Source organism: Scyliorhinus canicula, chromosome 14 (assembly GCF_902713615.1).
Source record: "Scyliorhinus canicula chromosome 14, sScyCan1.1, whole genome shotgun sequence".
In the NCBI taxonomy this organism is placed as follows: domain Eukaryota; kingdom Metazoa; phylum Chordata; class Chondrichthyes; order Carcharhiniformes; family Scyliorhinidae; genus Scyliorhinus; species Scyliorhinus canicula.
Window position 1 is genome coordinate 57220253 of NC_052159.1, and position 16468 is coordinate 57236720.

General features: G+C 48.0%; 1 protein-coding gene across 1 annotated transcript in view; it reads right to left on the bottom strand.

Annotated features, from left to right (window-relative positions):
- parp4 (poly (ADP-ribose) polymerase family, member 4) overlaps positions 1-16468 on the bottom strand; it is a 260543-nt gene that overhangs the window by 83717 nt on the left and 160358 nt on the right. The window contains 3 exon segments of the mRNA XM_038818701.1: positions 2017-2097; positions 2373-2543; positions 8318-8417. Coding sequence (XP_038674629.1) covers positions 2017-2097; positions 2373-2543; positions 8318-8417 — 352 coding nt within the window.

Genomic DNA, 16468 nt, shown 5'->3' on the forward strand with positions numbered 1-16468 from the left:
TCTGGTTTCAGATGCAGTCAGAGTCATGCAGGGGGACAAGTTTGGGGGCATTGGTAACTGCACCACTTCCGTTGGTAGCAGCACAATATTCAATGAGTCTAGTGGTGGTGGTCACCAAAATATGGTGACAACTTTGTCAGCATTTCAAGTTGGGGGCAGCTTCGAGCTTGTCTCCCATTTGTGCTAACCACGGGCTGCTCCGTTTCTGAGACTAAGTGTTGACGCCAACTGAGAATCCCTGTACTCTTACGACAGAAAAATCAGCGCCGCACCTGGATTGATTCCGCTAGCGTTGAGGGGATGGCACTGGTGCCGCACAGAACACACTTGATTCCACTGAAAAACAGTGGAGGTACGCCGGTTCCGTGATCGACACTCGGGAGGCTGACAAGCTGCAGCCAGACATACACATTACACTCCCTACACACACTTATCCCAGCCAAAAACATGGCACAGGTTGTGCTGGAGCCATACAGCTGATGGGTGAGCTGGGGCCAGAGGGTACCCCAGGGGGACACCTAGACGACCCGTGGCACCAAGTTCAAAGCGGGCTGTTAGCAGTGTGTGCAGGCAGCTGCATGGCTGCCTTGCCGGTTGTGGCAATGGTGCTCCATGCCCGTCCACCCGACCCCACAGCCCACCTCCTGGTCACCCCCCACTATTCCCCCCAGTCCTGGCAGAAGCCCCCAGCCAGTGGCACAACTGTCAGCAAACTATGGCAATGTTGGACACCTTCCACACCCACTCTCTCCCCCTGAGCAGCCGCCACGCTGGTTTCATGATTTTTAAAAGCACAAGTGAACCACGCCGTCAGGAACTTGGGCCGTTGGAGTCAGAGAATCATGGGGGCCATGGAGAGAGCCGGGATGGACCCGCTAATGATATTCAAATGGTGCCTACTGTACGTGCGGAGTGAAACGTATTGACGTTTGAGGTGCTGGAGCATTGCGATTTGCCATCAAATCAGCGCCTGCCGTGACTTTAGGCATCGGAACCAATTCTCCGCCCAATCGCCTTTCCCGATTTTGGCATTGGCTAATGGAGAATCCCGCCACATCTGTTTGAGCTGGCAAGGTTGGATGTCCCATTTTGTGCTTGGAGGGAGAGAGGGCTGGAGAGAGTGGGGGATTTATTTTTGGAGGGGGGGTTTGCCAGCTTGATGGAGCTGAAGACTCGGGCATGTTTAGGTACCTCCAGTTGCGGAGCTTTGTCAAGAGGTTTTTTTCAGCTTTCCCGGTGGTGCAACCATCTTCCTCACTGGAGCAGATTCTCTCCTGTTGGGGTCGGAGGAGGGCAGTATGTCCGGCATGAATACCCGGATAGCAGGGAAGAGTTGAATTCGGTGGAAGGGGTGAAAGCGAAATGGGTGGAGGAATTGAGGCCAATAGTGGATTGAGGATGTGGAGTGTGGCACTGCAGAGGGTGAATGCTACATTGTCATGTGCGAGACTGGGACATATTCAGTTAAAGGTACTGTTTTGAGTGCACCTCACTGAGGCAAGGATAAGCATTTTTTTTGAGGGGGTGGCGGATAGGTGCGAGCGATGCAATGTTCAAGGGAGCCCGCACAATTTTAATAGTGGATATCAATGTCCCAGTTCTGATATTTATATATATATCAAAACACATGACTGGAATTAAAGTCTTGCATCTTATCACCGCCCATGTACTCTTCAGTAAGTACACTCACACAGTTTGGTCTTATTTGTGTTTTTACAAATTATTCCTACATTTAACTTTTTAAAAATAAATTTAGAGTGCCAAATTCATTTTTTCCAATTAAGGGGCAATTTAGCATGGCCAATTCACCTACCCTACACCTAGTTGTGGGGGCTAAACCTACGCAAACACGGGGAGAATGTGCAAACTCCACATGGACAGTGACCCAGAGCCGGGATTGAATCTGGGACCTTGGCGCCTTGATGCAGCAGTGCTAACCTCTGCGCCACCGTGCTGCCCAATTCCTGCATTTATGTTCATTAAAACTGTTTTGAGAGAGGAGAATTGACAGTGTACCTTTCCCTTTGTCTTTTGCAGTTCAGTGGTGGAAACGATGGTGCTCACTTCTTGGTTATTGATCACAGCTGAGAGTGTAGCCTGATGTACACAAAAGAGTGATTAAAACATATACACATAATCTTAAACCTGAATTATAAATTTTAATAATTACATTCTTCCAAAGTACTACGCCCCTTCCAAGGTTCCCAAGTCCTAAAATTCTGATATGATACTGAAATTGGACATGTGATTTCCAGACTAGACGATGTAAAGTCATGAAGGCCACACTTTAAATGGAAACCCTGCAGAGATCTTAATACACTTTAGTCGGAAGTAATGTAAATGATCTTTAAAAGAAATAAAGTAAATCTCACCTGAGTACAATGTGACACAAAGCCATAGATGAGCAATCTTGAATTGCTGAATACAGAGCGAATCTGCGCAGGGGCTTGGACTGGATCCGAAACATTGAGATTAAATCTCTCCCACTTAACAGAAATTGAACTGCAGCCTGGTTGAGTGACTCGATTTACCTGAGATAGAACCTATCATAAAGAAATCACCTATTATGTTAAAGCCAGTATAAATGAAAGTGTGCATTAACTTTGAGCAAGCTGAAAAAATGGTCAGTTCTCTGCCTTTAAACATCAACTCTAAGGGGAAGAAAAATCTGAAGCAAGAATTGTTCGAAGCACTCTCACATTTTACAAAAGGAAAATAATTCACATTAAAGACTTTCAACTTTTTGAAAAATTCAGCTTTTCAGTTATGAAGGCACAAGAGTTCCTGTCCCTCAGTATGGTTTTGCAGGGTCAACGGCTTCACAAAGAGTCTCAGACAGGTGGGAAGCCGTGTTTCCACTAAGTTGCATGAACCTGGAAGATACCACACAGACTTTGCTCCTTTATGTGGCTTGCAAAAAAAGTATAAAGTGACTGCACAAGAAAAAAACTGGCTAAGCACAAAAACAACATTTTGAAGATAATATTACGTACAGTTACATTCCCTGTAATTTACGATAGAAATGTGTGCTAAGTATTATTCGTTAGAAAAAAGGACAGGCATTTGAAAGGCAAGAAGGATTCTCACCTTAGGCTTTGCTTTCCTTTTAATAAATATGAATGAATTAAGCACACATTATGCAGAAGCATCAGCATTACAAGTCAGCATAGTTCTATTATCTGAAGACAATGGCAGAATTCAACCAAAAAATTCCAAGTATCATTTTGAGCGAATTTGGTGGGATATTTCCTGCCGGCTTTTTGGGCAAGATCTAAAATAGCTTTCACGCACACGTAAGTCATTTTTGGGGGCCTTGGAGAGTTACCTATCTGTCTAGCCCAACTTAGAAATGGTTAAACGGTGTGGAGCTGAACTCCCCGGCAAGACTGGCTCCTCAGAGTTTGGGCTGCCATTCTGAAAGGGTGAAGTTCTCTACGTGAGCTTGAGAGTGCCCCCCCCCAACCCACCACCCCCACCCACGAATAATGTCACATGGGCTTTACCCCACACTCCCCCAAGTGAAGACACCCCACTATTGGGGGGGGGGGCACTTTTCAGGCCTCCCCACCCCCCTTTCAGGCCCCTCCCCTTTCAGGACACACAACCTCCACCCTCCAAACTTTATGAGGCCCCTTCATACCCATCCTTCTCCTTCTTCCCCTCTTTCATGGTTCCTTCAAGAAATGCCACCCAGGCACCCTGACAGTGCCAGGGTAGCAGTGTCATGTAGTCAGCCTGGCAAGGTGCCCTGGTGCTAGAAGGAGAACTAGGGTGCCACTCTGCCCTGTCCCTGACCACTCAGAGGTCTCCAAAGACTTGGGAAACCCCCTCAGATGCCGTTATCCCAGTCCACTTTGTATGGACGAGTACTAAATGGCACCCAGTTAAGGCCTCACGAAAGAGGCTATTAGTTCCTGGGAGCCCAGAGAATTTGTTTTAAAAATAAATTTAGAGTACCCAATTTTTTTTTCCAATTAGGGGGCAATTTAGTGTGACCAATCCACCTAACCTGCACATCTTTGGGTTGTGGGGGTGAAACCCATGCAGACACGGGGAGAATATGCAAACTCCACACAGACAGTGACCTGAGGCCGGGATCGAACACGGGTCCTCAACACCGTAGGCAGCAGTGCTAACTACTGTGCCACCCCAGGATGGAGAAAGCATTTTTAACTGAGTGTAATGCCAATTTAAATATGCTGATCTGGATCTCATCCAGCACGGGCAAAATCTAGATCGCAATGTCTCGTGAAGTTAGTTTGAATCTTGCGAGATGTCTCAAATCTCGGCGGCACGGTAGCACAGTGGATAGCACTGTTGCTACACAGCGCCAGGGTTCCAGGTTCGATTGTGTGTGTGTGTGTGTGTGTGTGTATATTAGAGAGAGAGAGTGGAGCAAATTAGGAAGGGGGGGGATTGGGCTAGGGGTAGCAGATAGTCAATCAGTTACATTTTCTGTCCGTTTAATTATAATACTGTATATAATAAAAGGTTACTTATGTTTTATTGTTACAAATCTGGTGACTGTAGTTTATTGGGCTCAACCAAGGGTTTCGGTATTTTAAATAAAAACTAATTTCACCTGTGTTGCAGCTCTGGGTCAAGTATTGGCTGGAATTGACCGCGCACCAGCCCAGTCATGACAACAGGTTAAGTGTGTGGGCATAAACTTGGCTGATGGAATATAATGTTGGAAAACATGAAGGTTCACCCTTTGATAGGAAGAATAAAGGAGTTGAATATTATATCAATGGAAAAAGGCTGCAGAACGGAGGGCTTTGGGGGCTCTAGTGCATAAATCACAAAAAGCTAGCATGCAAGTATTGCAGGTAATAGGTAAGGAAACCGGAATGCTCATTATTTCAAAGGGATGGAGTATAAAAACAGGGAAGTCTTGCTAAAACTATGCAAAGCACTAGTTTTTCACAGTAACTTCATTGCATTGTTAATGTGAGCCTACTTGTGACACTACTAAAGATTATTAATAGATAACATCTGGAATACTATCAACAGCTTTGGGCCCCTTATCTAAGGAAAGATATACTGGTATTGGAGGCAGACCAGGGATGGTTCACTAGGTTGATCTCGGATATGTATTCCTTGAGAAGTGACCTTATTGAGACACATAGGATTCTAAGTGGGCTTGACAGGGTAGATGATGAGAGATTGTTTCCTATTGTGGGAGAGCCTAGATCCAGAGGGCATAATCTCAGAGTAAGGGGTTGCCCATTTAAGGTAGAGATGAGGGGAATTTTTTTCTCGGAGGGTTGTGAATCTGTGGAATTCTTTACCCCAGAGAGGCTGCGTTGTTACGCATGTTCAAGGCTGAGATAGACAGATTTTTAATTGATAAGTGAATCAATGCGACAGATGAACCTACTTAGTCCTCATGATATCACTTGACATTGTAATTCAATATTACATTCCTTTTGCTTTATAAATTTAGAGTACCCACCTGCACATTTTTGGGTTGTGGGGGTGAAGCCCACGCAGATACGGGGAGAATGTGCAAACTCCAGATGGATAGTGACCCAGGGCTGGGATTCGAACCCGGGTCCTCAGCGCCGTAGTCCCAATGCTAACCACTATGCCACCCTATATTAAATTTCTGCTAAGGACTTCAGCTGATGATTTAAGTTCTCACTGCATCCTTTGAAAAAAATCAAGAGGTTTGTCCTGCATCCTGATTAGCATTGGCACAATTAACAAAGCCTCAAGAAAATATCTCAAGAAATAATTTTTATCCTGCTTTGTTCCTGATTTCAGTTTCTTCCAAATGGGTTATTCACCAGAGGTCCTGGAGCTCTATATAAAGCTCATACCAGCCCTGCTTTCTCCTGCAGTGGACTCTCCTGTGCAGCTCTCTCTAACAGATTCAGTTGTGAGATCCTGGCCTGTTTGTGTCTCTGGCACTCTCTCCCTTATTACAATATGATCCACCTTCATTTCTTCACAGTCCTGATGCCTTGCTTGCTGGCAGCTACAAAATTGAGGAATCTTTACTCCGTGATTTTGCACCCAAAGCATTGACGTACAGAGTGTGTGACGTCAGTGTACATACCGGGCGCGTATCCTGCTCTCTGCCACCGCTTCTGGCGGGAAGACTCCATCGTTCATATTTAAAAGCCGGTCGCGGTCGTTGGCCGCTTCTCCCGCGATCGGGAACACAGCGACTGATCGGTCTGCGTCTCTCCCGACACTCGCCTGCGACCCATTATGTTATGTCTCACAGTTTATAAAACCCTGCCCTACTTTTATTTTCCAGAATAACCCTTGATGTGACACCTTATCAAATGCCTTCTGGAAATCTAAGTACAGTACATCCACCGGTTTCCCTTTGATCCACAGCATGTTTTGTTTCTTCAAGGAACTCAATAAATTGGTTAAACATGCTTTCCTTTGTTTGGGGGGGGGGGGGGGGGGTGGGGGTGGGGGTGGGGGTGGGGGTGGGGGGGGGGGGGAGTGTGATACATGTGATGTTACGGTATGGGGGGAATTGTGGGTGTTATGGGGCTGTTAGTTGCATATTACTGCTTTTTGCTTTACTTGTTGTTATATTTTTATATTTTCTGTAAAAAATTCCAATAAAAATTATTTAAAAAAAAAAAAAACATACTTTCCTTTTCACAAAACCATGCTGATTCTGCCTGGTAACCTTGTATTTTTCTAAGTGCCACCTAACTTGCCTGTGGTTTCCCACTTTGTTTCCCTCCCATTTTAAATAAATGGGCGTGATTCTCCGCTCACACGCCGGGTGGGAGAATCGCGGGAGGGCCGCTCTGGCACCCCCCGCGATTCTCCCACCCCCCCCAAAATGGCGTGTCGCGTTTTGCGGCACGCCACTCGGAGAATCGCGGGCCGCCGTCCTTTCTCCGACCCGAATGGGCCGACCCTGCCGTTCCTGACTGGTTCACGCCGGCGGCAACCACACCCGGTCGCTGCCGCCGTGAACATGGCGCCAGCAGCTGTTTTGCGGCTTTTGGGGGGCGGAGAGGGGAGCGAGCACCACGGCCATGCTCGGGAGGGGACTGGCCCGCGATCGGTGCCCACCGATCGTCGGGCCGGCGTCTCAAAGGGACGCACTCTTTGCCCTCCACCGCCCCGCAAGATCACGCCGCCACGTCTTGCGGGGCAGCGGAGGGAAAGACGGAAACCTCTCCGGGTTTCACGACGACGTTGGGCCTTGCGGAGAATTCCGCCCAAATGTGCTACATTCGCTATTTTCCAATCTCATGGGACCTTCCCCAAATCCATGGAATTTTGGAAAATTTATATCAATGCGACAACTATCTCACTAGCCACTTCTTTGAAGACCCTAGGTTGAAGTCCTCAGGACCAGGGGGCTTGTCAGACCACAGTTCCAGCAATTTACTCAGTGCCACTTCCCTGAGTTCCTCCCTCGTTGCCATTTCCTGATTTACAGTTATTTCTGGGATGTTACTTGTATACTCTATAGTGAAAACTGATACAAAATACCTGTTCATCTGCCATCTCCATATTTTCTATTATTAATTCCCCAAACTCACTTTCTATGGGACTGATGCTCACTTTGTGAAATTATTTCTTTTTAAAATATCTATAGAAACTCTTAGTATACTTTTATATTTCTAACTAGCTTTCTCTCACACTCTAAATTTTCCCTCCTTATTAATCTTTTAGTAATTATTTGCTGTTTTTTATATTCTGCCCAATCTTCTGACGTGCCATCCATCTTTGCGAGACTATATGCCTTTTCTTAAGTTTGATACTCAGCATGAACACTGACTGATTTATTTTCGCATTACTGCATGTAGATTGAAGTGGTGTTTTATAGTTATCCCAATCATTTTAACCTTGTCTCTATAGTTCAACGTACCAAGGCTCCTTCAATAGCACCTTCCAAACCCACAACTTCTACCACCTAGAAGGACAAGGGCAACATATGCATGGAAACACCACCACCTACAAGTTTCCCTCAAAGCCACACATCATCCTAACTTGGAAACGTATTGTTGTTCCTTCACTGTCACTGGATCAAAATTTTGGAACTCCCTCCCTAACAGCACTGTGGGTACCTGCATCACATGGTCTGCAGTCGTTCAAGAAGGCAGCTCACCACCACCTTCTCAAGGGCAATTAGGGATGGGCAATAAACGCAGACCTATCCAATAAGGCCCATGTCCCGTGAAAGAACAAAAGATAATGCCACTGAGGGCGCTAAGTTTTCCATCCATTGTTTTAATTCACATCTTGATGAGCACAAAGTCATGTTTCCACTTCTCAAATTATTTTTTTAAAAAAAGTCTTAAAACGAATCCTAAGGCAAAAAAAGACCTACCTTTTCTTTCCAGCTGAATTTGGTATTCTTATCAAAAACCTCATGTGCTCCCCCCCCATACTGTGCCAAGATTCGAAGTATATGGCGATTCACTGTTGATCTAATTAGAAATAGAATAATTAAATATTCTGCATGTCATCATGCTGCAGTATATGCTATTTGGATCATGTATTACAGCCCATAGCTAATGTTTACCACATGTAGAAAGCTGAATTCCTTAATTAACCCTGGTTAAATAGAAAACCCCCAAAATATTAAGTAACTGGATTATGTAGTGGATGGAGAAGGGAAAAGAGCAACTTTGATATTGTCAGTCCTTCCACAATTGAGGTTTAAACCAGTCAGAAAGAGGGAGAGGAAACATCTGTAAGAAATTACAATGATCTGATGGCCTTCAATAGTCATAAATGGATATAGCAGTGCTGTAATATCTTTTGATGCTCTGCTATGGAGTGTTGATTATGCATTTATGGCCACAATGTCCTATATGGGGCAGTCGTAACTTCAGCAATACCATGAGAGAAACAAGCCAAATGGAGACCAGACATTTAAAAAAGAAAAATGGAATGGGATTGGGGGGCAGGGAGTCACTGTGAACTGCTTTTAAACCTCTGCTCAATAAAGCAGATGGACATAGCAAATGAGATAGTAAAAATTCAAACTCAAAGATAGCATGGTCAAAGGTGCAGTTTATATGGAGGGTGTAGTTATTGGGGATTCTCTGGTTGGAAAAAATGATGGTCACGTGCTTTGCAACAATAATACGTACAATGAGCTGTCCACCTAGAGATAGAAGAGAATATATTGAGGAAATGATAAGGGATACTGAAAAGGACTGAAAGATACCTTATGACTTGCTCTGGTATACTTCCACTGTTTGGGAAAGGAGAAGAATTTGAGAAAATTCAAGGTATAAATAAATAGCTGGCATCAGTATAATGAGGACAATGCACCATTCATAAAAAAAAGTGATACCTTCAAAATAGAAAGAAATGGTCTGGAAAGGCAAAGTGTATTTAAACCAAGTAAAGACAGAGACTTGTGAGTGGACTTTATTGCAGCAATCAAGAATGATTTAAACTAAATAGGTGGGGTGGAGAAAATGCAATGAATCCCAGACAAAACTTAAATAATCAACTGACAGCACGGAAGCACAAGCGGATAGCACTGTGGCTTCACAGCGCCAGAGTCTCAGGTTCGATTCCCCACTGGGTCACTGTCTGTGCGGAGTCTGCACGTTCTCCCCGTGTCTGCGTGAGTTTTCTCCGGGTGCTCCAGTTTCCTCCCACAGTCCAAAGACGTGCAGGTTAGGTGGATTGGCCATGCTAAATAGCTTTAGTGACCAAAAAAGGTCAGGTGGGATATTGGGTTACGGGGATAGGGTGGAAGTGAGGGCTTAAATGGGTCGGTGAAGACTCGATGGGCCGAATGGCCTCATTCTGCACTGTATGTTCTGTGTTCTATGGGGACAGAGTGGACGGAATCATCTTGATCCTGAAATTGAAGGCAGATCTGAGAGAAAGGTGAAATGAGAGGGTTTTTGGTCTATGGGTTCCCACCTTTGGTCAATCTTGCCAAGGGCAGAATGGAAGAGACATGGGATACACACCAGCAACATTCTTAAGTGCATATTTAATTTCCTAATTGTGGGCAGAAATCACTGTCAGGATTTTCCCAGCCACAGACTGATCCTTTTGAGGTCAAAGCCAGGAAGGGCCCTCAGTGGCACGTGTTTTGTTCTTTCACGGGACACAGGCCCATCCTTAATTGCCCTTGAGAAGGTGATGGTGAGCTGCCTTCTTGAACCACTGCAGATCATGTGAGCATACCCACAGTGCTGTTAGGGAGGGAGTTCCAAAAGCAAACCCCCACTGGAGATGAAAAGATTAGTAGATTGTGGCTGCTGGTCACCCTTGGAGGATATTTCTTACTATGTTGGTGATCTGGCAGCTGTGGTCACAGTTTTTCTTTATAATTTTCAGACATCTCAAGATAAAATTGCCCTCAAGATTCCTGTCTGACAGCAGCATCATCTATCTTTTCTGCTGGGCCTGCGGCCTTTTCAAAGCTATAGGCACTCTGACATGGCCTGCAACCTCAGGAAACAGCCCCTATGGACAGAGGGCACACATGCAGTCAATTGAGTATCCACCTCCTGCAAGATTGTGCTCTGGGCGCACTGCCGGCAAGTGTGGATTTGGGACTTGGAAATGGTCCTGACCGAACGTCCTGTGGCGGCATGTAGGACGAAGTCGCACGTTTGGTGGTTCCTGCTCGAGGCTTGACTTCTTTTTTAGAATTTAATGTCCGGTCCCAGGGGAACTTTTTCAACAAACAACTGCAAGAAGACATAAGGAAGGAGGGGGTGTCCAAAAACCAAAAGAAAGCCGCCGTGAGGAAGGGGGCGAGTAAAGGTTTGCCCTTCGAGCGAAAGGGTCAGCAACTGGAAAGACGGAGGCTGGATCGCTGGGTGGGGCCGCACTATTCACGGCAGAAAAAATGACCGAGGTCATAGTTGTGGAGTTTGAACAGCAGTATTTTTAAAGCACATGGAGGTGATGAGGAAGGACATGATTGCGGCAATGAAGGTGTTAGTGGAGGAGGTGATTGCCCCGGTGAAGGCGGTGGTGTCGAAGACATTGGCTGTGGTGCGGGAGCAGGGTGAGAAGCTGAAAGAGGTGGAGGAGACCTTGTCACAGCACACCGATCAGTTCACCCCAATGGGTGAGGAGTTGTAGAGGGTGGTGGAGGCCAACAAAAATCTGCGATCGAAGGTAGAGGGCCTGGAAAACACATCTAGACTGCAAAATATGAGGATCGCGGGCCTGCCTGAAGGGGTGGAGGGCCCGAGGCCAACTGAGTGCTTTGCCAAGATGTTGGCGGAGCTGTTGGGGGAGGGGGAAGATCCCTCCCAGTATGAACTGGATCAGGCTCATCGGTCGTTGAGGCCTAAACCAAAGGCAAATGAACCGCTAAGAATAGTGATTATTTGTTTCCATAGGTACCATGTGAAGGAGAAGGTCCCAAGTTAGGCGAAACAGTGGGCTGGAGCTGGTTTATGCATATACCAGGATGTAACCGTGGAGTTGGCGAGGAGGTGGGCACCTTCGGCTGAGTGAAGATGGCACTGTATAACAGCGGGAGTGCGGTTCTGCGTAGTGTATTCAGCTAAGTTGAGGGTGATCTACAACTACGGCGTAAGGGGGAAGTTTTGGGTATTCTAAAAGGCATTAAGGTGGACAAGTCCCCAGGTCCGGATGGGATCTATCCCAGGTTACTGAGGGAAGCGAGGGGCGAAATAGCTGGTGCCTTAACAGATATCTTTGTGGCATCCTTGAGCACGGGTGAGGTCCCGGGGGACTGGAGAATTGCTAATGTTGTCCCTTTGTTTAAGAAGGGTGGCAGGGAAAATCCAGGGACCTGTGAGCTTGACATCAGTGGTAGGCAAACTGTCGGAGAAGATACTGAGGGATAGGATCTATTCACATTTAGAAGAAAATAGACTTATAAGTGATAGGCAGCACAGTTTTGTGCAGGGAAGGTTGTCTTACAAACCTAATAGAATTCTTTGAGGAAGTGACAAAGATAATTGATGAAGGATGGGCTGTAGATGTCATATACATGGATTTCAGTAAGGCGTTTGATAAAGTTTCCGATGGCAGGTTGATGGAAAAAGTTAAGTCGCATGGGGTTCAGGGTGTACTAGCTAGATGGATAAAGAACTGGCTGGGTTTCATGAGATAGAGAGTAGTGGTGGAAGGGAGTGTCTCAAAATGGAGAAAGGTGACTAGTGGTGTTCCACAGGGATCCGTGCTCGGACCACTGTTGTTTGTGATATACATAAATGATCTGGACGAAGGTATAGGTGGTCTGATTAGCAAGTTTGCAGATGATACTAAGATTGGTGGAGTTGCAGATAGCGAGGGGGACTGTCAGAGAATACAGCAAAATATAGATAGATTGGAGAGTTAGGCAGAGAAATGGCAGATGGAGTTCAATCCAGGCAAATGCGAGGTGATGCATTTTGGAAGATCCAATTCAAGAGCGGACTATTTGGTCAATGGGAGAGTCCTGGGGAAAACTGATGTACAGAGAGGTCTGGGAGTTCAGGTCCATTGTACCCTGAAGGTGGCAACGCAGGTCGATAGAGTGGTCAAGAAGGCATACAGCATGCTTGCCTTCATCGGACGGGGTATTGAGTACAAGAGTCGGCAGGTCATGTTACAGTTGTATAGGACTTTGGTTAGGCCACATTTGGAAACTGCGTGCAGTTCTGGTCGCCACATTACCAGAAGGATGTGGATGCTTTAGAGAGGGTACAGAGAAGGTTCACCAGGATGTTGCCTGGTATGGAGGGTGCTAGCTATGAAGAAAGGTTGAGTAGATTAGGATTGTTTTCGTTGGAAAGATGGAGGTTGAGGGGGGACCTGATTGAGGTCTACAAAATTATGAGAGGTATGGACAGGGTGGATAGCAACAAACTTTTTCCAAGAGTGGGGGTGTCAATTACAAGGGGTCTCAAATTCAAGGTGAGAGGAGGAAAGTTTAAGGGAGATGTGCATGGAAAGTTTTTTATGCAGAGGGTGGTGGGTGCCTGGAACGCTTTGCCAGTGGAGGTGGTAGATACGGGCACGATAGCATCATTTAAGATGCATCTGGACAGATATATGAACTGGCAGGGAACAGAGGGATGTAGATCCTTGGAAAAGAGGTGACAGGTTTAGATATAGGATCTGGATCGGCGCAGGCTGGGAGGGCCGAAGGGCCTGTTCCTGTGCTGTAATTTTCTTTTTTCTTTAACTCCAAATGCTTTTACTTCGAGACGGTGGACCCTATGGTAGCGTTTGTGAAGGCAGAGCAGAAGTGGGAAATGGGACTGAGGATTGGTCTTGGACTGAGGGTAGGGGGTGGAAGATTGTGTACAGTTCTATTTTTTATTTCATGTTGTTATATGTGTTAAATGGGGTGAAGTTGCTTATTTGCGTAAGGCAGGAGTTGGGATTTTTTGGGGGCGGGCCAGACCCAATGGGCAGGGCCCGTGGTTATGATGATGGTGGATAGGAGGAGTGAGAGACCCCATGGCAGGATAGTTCCGTGGAAATATTCTGTGACGAGGGAGGGACTGTTGCTGAGGGACAGCGAGGAGGTTGGGGGCTGAGGCTGTCTGGGGGCGGGCCGGTGGAGGCGCAGGGCATGGGTTGGAGACTCGCCCAAGAAAGGTGATCGGCGAAGGGGGCGATGAGCCCCCAACTAGGCTGATCACCTGGAATGTACGAGGGCTAAATGGGCCGGTCAAGAGGGCACGCGTGTTCGCGCATTTGAGCGGACTGAAGACGGACGTGGTAATGCTGCAGGAGACCCACCTTAGAGTAGCTGACCAGATTAGATTAAGGAAAGGTTGGGTCGGACGGGTTTTTAACTCGGGACTGGACTTGAAGACTAGAGGGGTCGCGATCCTGATCAACAAGCGAGTGGTGTTTGAGGCGGGTAGAATAATTTCGGATGTGGGAGGCCAGTACATTATGGTCAGTGGGAAATTGGAGGGGGTGCAGGTGGTACTAGTAAATGTGTATGCGCCAAATTGGGACGATGTGGAGTTTATAAAGAGGATGCTAGGGAAGATACTGGACCTGGATTCGCATAAGGTGGTCATGGGAGCAGGATGGGCCCGGGGGTAGCCAGCCAGGTCGGGAGCGGGGACCCTGAGGAAGACTTCCTGGGGAAAACAAGAAGGCATTCGTGAGGCGTTTGGTTAGTGGATGTACAGAGAAGTGACCGGATAGAATGGAGGGCATCTGGGAGGACCTCTTGCTAGTGGGAGAATGGGAGATTTCTGGACCGAAGGGCCAGCAGGACAGTCTTCCAGACCGTACCGTTCTCCCTCTTGACCTGTCCGTTACCCCTGGGGTTGTAACTAGTCGTCCTGCTGGAGGCAATGCCCCTGCTGAGCAGGAATTGACGCAGCTCGTCACTCATAAAGGAGGACCCCCTATCGCTATGAATGTAAGCGGGGAATCCGAACAGGGAGAAAATGGTGTGAAGGGCTTTGATGATGGTGGTTGTGGTCATGTCGGGGTAGGGGATGGCGAACGGGAAGCGGGAGTACTCGTCAATCACGTTGAGGAAGTACGTGTTGCGGTTGTTGGAGGGGAGGGGACCTTTGAAGTCCATGCTGAGACGTTCATAGGGGCAGGAAGCCTTTATCAGATGCGCTTGTTCGGGGCGGTAGAAGTGCTGTTTGCACTCCGCGCAGATGTGGCATTCCCTAGTCACTGTCTTGACCCCCTCGATGGAGTGGGGCAGGTTGCGGGTCTTTATAAAGTGGAAAAAGCGGGTGACCCCCGGGTGGCAGAGGTCCGCGTGGAGGGTTCGAAGGCGGTCCACCTGTGCGTTGGCACAGGTGCCGCAGGACAGGGCATCGGGAGGCTCGTTTAGCTTCCCAGGACTATACAAGATGTCGTAGTTGTAGGTGGACAGTTCGACCCTCCACCGCAAGATCTTGTCGTTCTTTATCTTGCCCCTCTGTGCGTTGTCGAACATGAAGGCCACTGACCTGTCTGTGAGGAGGGTGAACCTCCTGCCGGCAAGATAGTGCCTCCAATGTCGCACAGCTTCTACTATGGCCTGTGCTTCCTTCTCGACCGAAGAGTGGCGGATTTCGGGAGCGTGGTGGGTACGGGAGAAGGCGGCCAAGGGTCTGCCCGTTTGATTGATGGTGGCTGCAAGAGCTATATCGGACGCGTCGCTCTTGACTTGGAAGGGGAGGGACTCGTCGATAGCTCGCATCGTGGCCTTTGCGATATCCGTTTTGATGCGGCTAAAGGCCTGGCGGGCCTCCATCGACAGGGGGAATGTGGCTGATTGGATGAGGGGACGGGCTTTGTCTGCGTAATTGGGGACCCACTGGGCGTAATATGAAAAGAAGCCCAAACAGCACTTGAGGGCTTTGAGGGAGTAGGGGAGGGGGAGCTTCATCAGGGGGCGCATACGTTCCGGGTCAGGGCCTATTACTCCGTTACTCACTACGTAGCCGAGGATGGCTAGATGGTCGGTGCTAAACACGCATTTGTCCTTGTTGTAGGTCAGATTCAGGAGTTTTGCGGTTTGGAGGAATTTTCGGAGGTTGGTGTCGTGGTTCTGCTGATCGTGGCCGCAGATGGTGACATTATCGAGATACGGGAAGGTTGCCCGTAAACTGTATTGGTCGACCATTCGGTCCATCCCTCGTTGGAAGACCGAGACCCTGTTTGTGACACCGAAGGGAACCCTTAAAAAGTGGTAGAGTCGCCCATCCGCTTCGACCGCAGTGTACTTTCGGTCACTCGCGTGGAAGGGGAGCTGATGGTAGGCGGATTTGAGGTCCACCGTGGAGAAGAACTTGTACTGCGCGATCCTGTTGACCAGATCGGAGATACGTGGAAGAGGGTATGCGTCCAGCTGCGTAAACCTGTTGATGGTCTGACTGTAGTCTATGGCCATCCTATTTTTCTCCCCGGTCTTTACCACCAGCACTTGTGCTCGCCAGGGGCTGTTGCTAGCCTCGATGACCCCTTCCTTCAGAAGCTGTTGGACCTCGGACCTGATGAAGGTCTGCTCCTAGTGGCGACGGGTTTGCAATCCGGGGTGAGGTTTGCAAACAAGGACGGGGCATCGACCTTGAGGGACGCGAGGCTAAAGACAGTAAGGGGGGGCATAGGGCCGCCGAATTTGAATGTTAAGCTCTGGAGGTTACACTGGAAGTCTAACCCCAGGAGTGCTGCCGCGCAGAGGTGAGGGAGGACGAATAGCTTGGAGTTTTTAAACTCCCTCCCCTGGACCGTGAGGTCCGCTATGCAGAACCCCGTGATCTGTACCAAGTGAGAACCAGAGGCCAGAGCGATTTTTTGTTTAACCGGGTAAACAGGAAGAGCACAGCGTCTTACCGTGGCGGGGTGGACGAAACTCTCTGTGCTCCCAGAGTCCAGAAGGCAGCTTGTCTCGTGGCCGTTGAGGAGGATCTTCGTGGTTGCTGTGGATAGGGTGCGAGGCCACAACTGGTTCAATGTGACCGAGGCAAGTCGTGGCAGAAACTCAGAGTCGTCATCAGGCAGGGAGTAGTCACCTGTGGCGTCCTCGGCGCCGATCCAAGATGGCAGCGCCCGTCGGCCGCAC